Below are 8793 nucleotides of genomic sequence, written 5' to 3' on the forward strand. Positions count from 1 at the left end.
TAAAGATCGAACGTGACAGAGAGACAGGCTACAGTCTAGCTTTTCTGTCTAGGTGGAGCTTTTACAAAAATAGTTTGGCATCAATATGGAAATTTAGGTAATGGTGGGCTTTGCGGAAAAAGCGGTGTAGCCGTGAAAAATTAGGACATTTTGTGGAAGAGCAGTGCTTGAACCGTGAAATAAATTTTTATCGAAACACAATGTACGAGAACTAGAAATACTATCTTTGAATGGTTTTGTAGATAAGAAATTTGCTGGTCAGGTAATATCCGCTGTTCTTTCAAATTCCTTTTCATATGACTTCCGCCCTAAATCAACTTCAGCGCAAAGTTATCAACGACTGCTTACTAAATAAAGCTACAGCCTTCCACTTGACGCAAACCTCAGCCTTCCCGCCACAACTTTTGCTACATTCTCTCCCTCAGCCACACGCTTTGCTGAGAAGGAATACACGTACAGGGATTGCTTTCTGACTATAAAATCAACCAAGCCGTCACAACCAGCTAAGTCTTCAAAGAACACAGATCTCTTCAAACAATTGAGGCTAATCTCTTCGCGAGAAACTGTTCCAACAATGGCTCCGGTGTTTTACCGATTAACTGTGATCGTCATCCTTGCCTTTCTAACTGGTCAATGTCTTGGCAGGAACCCATTTTGGTTCAGACCAACTCCAAAACGTGATCAACAGTTTTATCAGTGTAAGTGTAAATGTACTTTGGTCAATTGATTTTATCGCCATGTCTCCGTAACTTATATTCAAATTGGGAAATTGACATTTCATAAATGCCAGTATTTTAGTAAAGCTCTTGAGATGTTGAACTCTTCAGCTAAAACCATTACGAGAACGAGATTTGACATTAAGAACGGATCATCTGAGAGAAGGCAAACTCCTTGTTTTATCTGGCGTTGAAAGACCACTGCATCTAGATGCACTAGATGCATCTAAATAAAGAAACCCATTTTTTATAATGAAATAACCTCAGCCGATTCGGTTTTTTTACGTTAGAAAACACTGGTTTAGGTGCTCCCAGAATCTTAATCGAGTACATAACCATATCTGTGTACAACTAAAAGTTCTCTATGACCTCAATGCGTTTGATGTGCGAAAGGATAGCTTTCCCGCAATATATACTTTGTAGAAATGCGGTAAAAACTTGACGTTGCTTAGGATTTCAATTCAAGTTAATACACGTGAACGTGTTTCGACTGTGTAAAGATTAGGTGGCAGTGAGGAGCGCCAGAAATCGGGGACATTTCGAGCCCGTTACGAAATGTCAGCGGTATATCGTATTACAGAGAATTCAATATGGCGGCGGTGGAAGTGAAGTGAACACGTAACTTTCTATTTTCGTAAAACCCCGTCAGTGAAAGGCCTAGTACTGTACTATCCCAGAAAGCCAAAGGAGACGTCAAAACAGGGAAAATGGCGGCCAGATTGTGCGGTTACAGGGACTTGTATCTTTCTTGTTCTTCCTACCTAAAATTGGGCTTTTTGAAAATGGCTTATTGGGTTTTTGAGCTCTGTAAAATTACGAAGAGTCTCCTGGCTCAAGGAAAATTTGTGGGCCAACATATTCGACCGTTTACGAGCGATTTAGTTGAGCAAACTTCTGTAGAATGCATATCAAACTACGCAGTTGCGAATCTTCACAAGGTTGTTCCCACGACAATAGAATTGTAACACCTAGTCGAAGCACATTTTAAGAGTTTGAATGGAAAATGGAGTCAGAATTATGAGTTTACTCGTATACCTTGGGAAAAGGTAGGCTTGAATTTGAGTATTTCTTTTTCGTAGCGATGGGCGCTTTAACTGATGCGGCTGCATTTCCAAGTACGCAGCGAAAGAATTTCCCATTCTTAGACAGCTATTTGAAAAAAACAATATTTTCCTATACATTTTCTTATACTGTTTCGGCGCCATTTTGCTTGTAAAATAAGAACCGCCTCCGCCATATTGTCCCAAATTTCTGGCAATGGTATAAGTAACTTTTAGTTATAAGAGTACTCCTATATTCTTTTTCAGCTTTTCAACATGTACCGACTAAAAATGAGACCGCGACGAAACTGGTGACCAATTTCTTTCGCATACCCCTCTCGTACTTGTCTCAGATTGGACGGAGCAAGAGGCAGGTCACACAGGAAGATATCGTGGTGATTCTGGATCGTTCAGGCTCGATTGGGGACTGCAACTACAAAAAAGCAAAGCAAGCCTTGAAGAACATGCTTGACATTGCGTCAGAAGTAGGATATGACAACAGATATGCGGCAGTTACATTTGCAAGTACTGCCACGACAGATTTTAATTTCGTTGCTAATCCGGACGCAGGAATTAAGATAAAGAACCTTCCCTATATTCCAGGATCAACTAATACTCAGGCTGCGTTGGCAGAAGCAAAAAGAGTTTTTGAAGATCCTTCTTCAGGTATGTACAAATTTACTTTCGATCGGAAGTTTTAATTTTAAATAGGGAATATTAACATTGTTTAGTTTTGGTCTTAGTTTAAAACTCAAAAATAAAACGGGTGCACAGGTGTTAGGGTTTGTTACTCCTCAAAACTGTATTTGAAATTCCGCTCGTTCATGCGTCGTGTTTCGTTTTCGTCACAAGTCACACAGTGTGTAGGTCCAGAGAGTTTCTCTTAGGACACTTACAATTACAACTGAAAAGAAAGTGACAACGTTGATGATGTATAGACCAAAACAGTAAAAAAAAAGCAAAAAAAAAAAGAAAACACAGGAATGAGAACTTGTCTTATACTTTACTGTTGTGTTTCAACTAGTGTTGTTCCCGGTCTTATGTTCAAGTAAATAGCAAGGTATCAGCTTCTAAACATGTTTCGTTTTCGTCACAAGTCACACAGTTTAGTTCTAGACAGTTTCTCTTAGGACACTTACAAATACAAACGAAATGAAAGAGACAACGTTGAAAAGATCCAGACCATAACAGTAAACAAACTTGAATCTTGTCTCCAAATCAATTTTAATGATGGATTCATATCTTTCGCACCAATTTCTTTACCCTTCCAATGCCGGGTACCAAGAGGGATAATTTGGATTTATCAACAAAGTTGAAATGGTAAATTATCCACCGTAACGATTACAAAAGCTGACGTTTCGAGCGTTAGCCCTTCGTCGGAGCGAATAGAGGAATTGTGGGCTGTGTGTGCTTTTAAAGGCAGAAAATGGAGCTACGTTATTGGTAGAAACATGGCAATGAGAAAAACACGAATAAATTAGTGGAATGAAAAGTGTTCGTTGATCCCTGTGGGATTTAGACTGCCGGTTTGAAAGATGAGTTTTTGTTCAAGAGGGATAACTTGTTTGAGAGTGGAGCTTCTTAAATTGGTGATCATTTCTCTTCATTCTCGCGACCTTTACATTTGATTCGAGGGTGGTACTGAAAGGAGGAATTCAAAGTCGCTCACCCTTTGAGCTTAGATGACTAGGATTTTTAGTGAACAAATATAATCGTGAGATACGCTCACTGCAAAACCCACTTACTGTATTCATTAATCTTTTTCAAAGGAAAACGTCCGGGTGTTGTTAAGATTGCCTTTCTTATCACCGATGGCCATTCAAACGTTGATTCCTCGAAGACCATACCAAATGCTAACTTGCTGAGAGCCAGTGGTGTGGAGATTTTTGTCGTTGCTGTCGGGAATTACAATAGTGGAATCAGTGAAATCGTGGAAGTAGCCTCGCCAGTTCGTAAAGACCACGTATTCCGTGTCACTGACATGTCGGGCTTCTTAGATGTTACAAAATTGGCTTTTAAGTTAGTTGCTCCCAAGAAATATGCAACCAAGTTGAATCATAAGCCACTATGTTAAAATGGCTACATAAGGATTTATTTCAAACTTGCCTTCTATTTTTAGATTGTGTTTTGAAAGGAACAGCACTGTAATTTAACTTATTTTAGTCATTAATTAATTAGCTCATTATTTCACCTGAGTTTGAATATCATATTGTAATGGATTCAAGGTGAAGCACCATAGAAATTCTTCTCAGCACCTTTGAAAATAGAGAATTTACTGAGTTCATTTTGTATTTTAGTATTTTGAATGAAATAAGGACTCTCTTGCTTTTATACCTTAGAAAAAATTTAGTTAACTTCAAAAAGAGTGAACATTTCGTAAATAAATGTAATAAACGAAGGCACTAAATTAGATGGCTTGAACAATTGTTGTCATTTATGCTATTACGTCAAGGTCTGTAGGAGACTTTTTGTCAGACACTCAAAGGGAGAAAAAGCCAAAATTAGGCACAACACATAAGAAGGCAGTGCAGAGGAGTGCGTCTGCGGGATTTATGGATAGACGAAGGAATTTAAAAACAACCTAATGACTAGGAATTTTACTTGGCCTTAAGTAGTCCAAGCTCAATTATGTAATATCCCCTACAACTTTCACATTTCCTTAGACTCACCTGAGTCAACTCCGAGAGAAAATATTACCAAGAATGTTATCATATTTAATATGCATTACCTTGAGTCCCAATTGCCTTCTGAAGTGCGTCATCCGATGTTTTGATTCATTGATTGAGATTCGTGACTTCTACAAAAGTGGAGTCTTCAAACTTCTTCTCAAAATGCGTGTCAGCGCTTTGTACTAAAACGCTTTCGAAGAAACAAGGAAACATGATCAAAGTGTTAGTATCTAGGATTATTTCGGTCAAGCCTATTGTCAACAATGCGCTGAAAAGGAAACGTATCGTATACCTTTGCTACAATTTAAATTACACCACATAACGCGTAACGGAGAGGTCATTACAAGTTCTATACATAGTAAAAAGGTCGATCAAACGAAAAATTGTAATGACTGGTAGTAAAGTTAGGCATGAAACACAGAGCTATTTCTGTCTATTAAAGTTTCGCATATTTTGAAAACGAATGACGATAAAACAAGGAAATAAATAACATAGCCACAGAAGTTAGCATACAACACGCCAAATGATTAAGTTTCACGATACCACTCAAAAAGATAAGAACAGCGAGAGCGAACGTATATCAGATTGAATGTAGGTGATCATTTTGTGACTAGGAATGCGAGTTAGCCGGGATTTCTAGTGGTGTCTTATTTCCTTTCATTTACTGAACAAAATGGCTTTAAGAGTGAAAAAATGCTTATCATTAATGACACAAATTACCGGGACCAAGAAGTGAAGAAGAAACTCTCAATTAGCAACATTCGACATGGTTTAGACAAATAATTACAGTTGTCCAAAATATACAACAGTCATGTAAGTGATCCTTTTTAATTACAGTGTCAGCTGTTAATCTTACAAGGTCACCCTGGTTTCAATTAATTGAGGTGCATGTTACAAGTCAGTTAGTCTTGATAAATTATATAATATTGTTATTAATTTCTTTAACCGTATATGGATTGGCACCAAACCCCAAAGCAGAGTCACTTTGCCGTGAGGTATAGAATATTACTCCGTACTCATTTCTAAAGCCTTGGTTGTGCTAGCTAGTCGCTTCGAAGGCAGAATAAATTAATCAGTGACACGGAAGTAAATGTTGGAGGCCGACTCAAGTGGAACCAAGTGGCATCTGTCACGGAATCAATGCATTTCCTCTTTCCCTCGCCAGTCTACGTTAGTTCGTTTTAAAATGTTATCAGAGTATTGCAATAAATCTGGTTTTATTTCTCAGAAGTAAAGCCATGCTGAAATTTTTGATGTACAAAACGCTGAAAAGGAAACAGAACTACAACGGTGTATCAGGAAGAACAAAATTTCAATGGGGGGGAGGGGTCGGCTGGGGGAAGTCTGAAAAGCAGGCGCCAAAGACATGAGGTTTGATGATCCGCCTTGGGAGCAGTAGATATTTTTGCAGAAAGCTACACATCATTAAAAAGTTATGGTAAAAAAAAAAAAAAAAAAAACTCATCAGTTAACCTATGTATATTAGGGGGAGTGAAAAACTAAAATCGGGCCGAGCACCTTTTTTCAATCCGCATCACGAATACGTGAGGAAACAAAACAATAAACAAAGACAATCTTTCTTGACAGGTTTCTAGCAATGTACTGCCACAATGTTATTGCGCTTAAACGTGCAGCTGTGGCTACAGGTACCTTCAGGAAGGTTAACTTTAGACATCAAATGTTAGCTCGAACAGTATTTTGATCTCAATAAAAGACACACTCGTGGGATAATAAGGTTTCAGTACACCTTGTCAATACTCGTGATGCTACTAACGTCCTGGTGGCTAAAGGTCATAAGAGGAAAAAAAAAAAAAGGAAAAATAACAATGTTCAAGAAATTCTGACCGCATGCGAATGCACTTTTTAAGCCTGATCCTTGTGGCCATGATCTTAAATTTTTTGAGCCTGCAATGATGAAATATTGTAAGAGAAATCTAGTTTCTCTACCCGGATTTCTTGGAAAACAAGGAAAAAAATACAATAACAACAATACGTGCGATGAAACAGAGAACCTGTCATCCTTGCCAGCTGAAACGGTCCAAAATTGGAGACAAATAGCTGACCTTTATCAAAGGTAAAGAGTAACAAGGAAGTTCATTTCTCCATAAAAAGACGTGTAAGCAGTTAGTGAATTTCAAAGCTGCAAGTCAGATCTTATCAAGACAAAAACGAAGGACTTCGCGATGTCAAGATTTTCCCTCTATGTCGCCTCTGCAGTGTGCCTGCTGGTATTCTTCACAGAACCAGTTCGGGGTAAGTTGTGTTAAATTATTGTTGAAATCTCAGTAAGTTATAGACATAGTTTATTTTAAGTTCTTTTTAAAAGTTGATCGATGTCTGGGACTAGGAAAATGTCCGTCCCTGCATTAAAGACGTAAGAAACTTTATCTTTTCCACTGCTAATGAATAGGCTCTTTGTAAGGGGAGCTGTCCTCTATTAGTCCATTATTCATAGATGATATCAGGAGATTCATTTTATTGGTTCTTTTTCAGCCCTTGTTGTTTTCAGTAACAAAGCAAGTGCAAAGAGACTCGAAGAAAAGTTCGTAAAAGCTAAATCTCAGCAGCCTCCAATTGGTGCTGGATTTCGGGGTTTGTTCCAAAGACCTTCTTCAAGAGAGGCTCACGATGTTGTTGTTCTCATGGATGGTTCAGGATCAGTTGGATCTTGTGGATTCGAGAAGGCAAAGAAGGCGCTTCGTTACCTATTAGCTATGAAAAACATCTACGTTGACCTCAAGTATTCAGCGGTCACATTCTCGGACTCAGCCACCGTGAACTTCAATTTTTTACCGGAATATTTCGCAGCCAGTGAGATAAATAGAATCACTTACCCAGGAGGGGGAACCGACACTCATGCTGCGTTGGTGAAAGCCATGCAACTATTTGAAGATCGCACGTCAGGTAAATTTTCCAAGAGAATGAGACTGAAAAAGGGAAAAAATACTAAATAGTACTAGGCCTTTGGGATATTACACCCTGTTAAGAAGTTGCATAAATGACTGTGAAATGTAATGAAAACTTCTACCTCACTCGGCTCTGGAATTTTTGATGAGAAACTCAGTATTAGGAATAATCAAGTGAAGTTAACCTGGGTTACAAATAAGTATCCCATAAATGGTAACGCTGTATAACGAAATCGTCAGCCTTCGTCCAAACTACGCATAATTTATTCTCAATCAAGAAGTTTTAAATGAAACTCACAAGAGGGATTTAATTTCCTTCGTTCATCCTTAAATTCATTTGGGTTTTTTTCCATGTCTTTTAGGTGGACGTCTTGATGCAGACAAGAAGATAGTTTTCCTCGTCACAGATGGGAGATCCAATTCCCCGAGCGACACCAAAGCAAAGGCCAAAGAACTAAAGGAAAGTGGTGTAGAAATTTACGTTGTCGGCGTTGGTCGCTACTTTAATGGCATAACGGAGATAATGGAGGTGGCTTCTAGTCCGCCGGAAAAGTATTTTTACGTGGCTTCTGACCTTTGGGCAGTGGTGAAGCAAATTGTAAAGGATATCGCTCCTAGTTTATTGAATGCTATGAATGCTGCGACTGATCTTCCTTGCTAAATGAACAAAAGAGGGTATAGACCCTCCTTAAGTTTGAAACTTAGTTTTTAAGGAAAGATTTATTGTTTCAACAAGTTTCCCTGAATTAGATGAAAATTTTCTCTAATTATTAGTTTCGTCAAAATGTATTTGAAAAAAGCTTAAACTTAGCAAAATTTGAAACACACTCCGACTATTTAGATTCTTCAATTTTCCGCAACAGGCCATCTTTGCTCGTCCTTTTTCATACGGCTGCTCCTATCATCATCATCATCACTGAATAATACCTCTTGTGCTCCCAAGTTCCCCAAGGGATAGCATGGATAATATTGACCATCATAACTGAAGAAATGACATAAGATCCAAAATTGATACACTCAGTGAAAATCACATTTTCAAAATAGCACTACTAGTTTCAAATTTTCGGCAAACTTTCTGCTTTGTATATTTGTAAACGAAGCTTACAGAATATTTTCAACTATTAATCGCGCATCTTGTTTAGCAATAGAAGTCTTCCTTCATAGAATGGGGTTTTTGTTGCAATTTTAGTGGTTAGAGCTACATGCTTCAACTGACTTTTCGATAAATTTGTATTTGTTAAGTAAGAAGACACAATTTTTAGTAAAATCTTGCTTGTATTATCGGCTTTGCCAGGAGCCCATCAGTGATGGGCTCCTGGCTTTGCCTTGTACGAATTTTGAGTATCTCGTTATATCAACTGTAGGTCAACTAGTAATTTGTGTCATCAAAAAAGAAAAAACAGTCAAAAAAGAGAGAGAGCCTATGGCTGGCTTTTTGACAAACGGGGGTGGGGTAGAATGA

General features: G+C 38.2%; 2 protein-coding genes across 3 annotated transcripts; both read left to right on the forward strand.

Moving 5' to 3' along the window:
- Positions 1–488: 488 nt before the first annotated feature.
- LOC148741659 (collagen alpha-1(XIV) chain-like) lies at positions 489–4168 on the forward strand. Of its 2 annotated transcripts, XM_088743913.1 has the most exons (3): positions 489–698; positions 2024–2422; positions 3526–4168. In XM_088743913.1, exons 1-3 carry the CDS (start codon positions 575–577, stop codon positions 3828–3830), a joined length of 828 nt encoding a protein of 275 aa, XP_088600039.1. In that variant the 5' UTR covers positions 489–574; the 3' UTR covers positions 3831–4168. The 2 variants fall into 2 exon arrangements, 1 of the variants encoding a protein (XP_088600039.1); XR_015994927.1 differs by lacking the exons at positions 489–698; positions 3526–4168 and adding an exon at positions 1245–1762 and having other exon boundaries at positions 2024–2149.
- Positions 4169–5449: 1281 nt separating this feature from the next.
- LOC148741660 (von Willebrand factor A domain-containing protein 2-like) lies at positions 5450–8518 on the forward strand. The gene is made up of 3 exons (XM_088752924.1): positions 5450–6678; positions 6919–7329; positions 7694–8518. The coding sequence occupies exons 1-3, from the start codon at positions 6609–6611 to the stop codon at positions 7990–7992; spliced, it is 780 nt and encodes a 259-aa protein (XP_088609050.1). The 5' UTR covers positions 5450–6608; the 3' UTR covers positions 7993–8518.
- Positions 8519–8793: the final 275 nt, after the last annotated feature.

This window comes from Stylophora pistillata, chromosome 1, assembly GCF_964205215.1.
Source record: "Stylophora pistillata chromosome 1, jaStyPist1.2, whole genome shotgun sequence".
Classification (NCBI taxonomy): domain Eukaryota; kingdom Metazoa; phylum Cnidaria; class Anthozoa; order Scleractinia; family Pocilloporidae; genus Stylophora; species Stylophora pistillata.

What these genes read in the sequence shown, in the direction of transcription:
- LOC148741659 (XM_088743913.1), top strand. Translation starts at nt 575, where the DNA reads ATGGCTCCGGTGTTTTACCGATTAACTGTGATCGTCATCCTTGCCTTT. An exon ending in TGATCAACAGTTTTATCAGT is followed by an intron (nt 699 to 2,023) that starts GTAAGTGTAAAT and finishes ATTCTTTTTCAG; the next exon opens with CTTTTCAACATGTACCGACT. An exon ending in TTTTGAAGATCCTTCTTCAG is followed by an intron (nt 2,423 to 3,525) that starts GTATGTACAAAT and finishes TCTTTTTCAAAG; the next exon opens with GAAAACGTCCGGGTGTTGTT.
- LOC148741660 (XM_088752924.1), top strand. Translation starts at nt 6,609, where the DNA reads ATGTCAAGATTTTCCCTCTATGTCGCCTCTGCAGTGTGCCTGCTGGTA. An exon ending in CTTCACAGAACCAGTTCGGG is followed by an intron (nt 6,679 to 6,918) that starts GTAAGTTGTGTT and finishes GTTCTTTTTCAG; the next exon opens with CCCTTGTTGTTTTCAGTAAC. An exon ending in ATTTGAAGATCGCACGTCAG is followed by an intron (nt 7,330 to 7,693) that starts GTAAATTTTCCA and finishes CATGTCTTTTAG; the next exon opens with GTGGACGTCTTGATGCAGAC.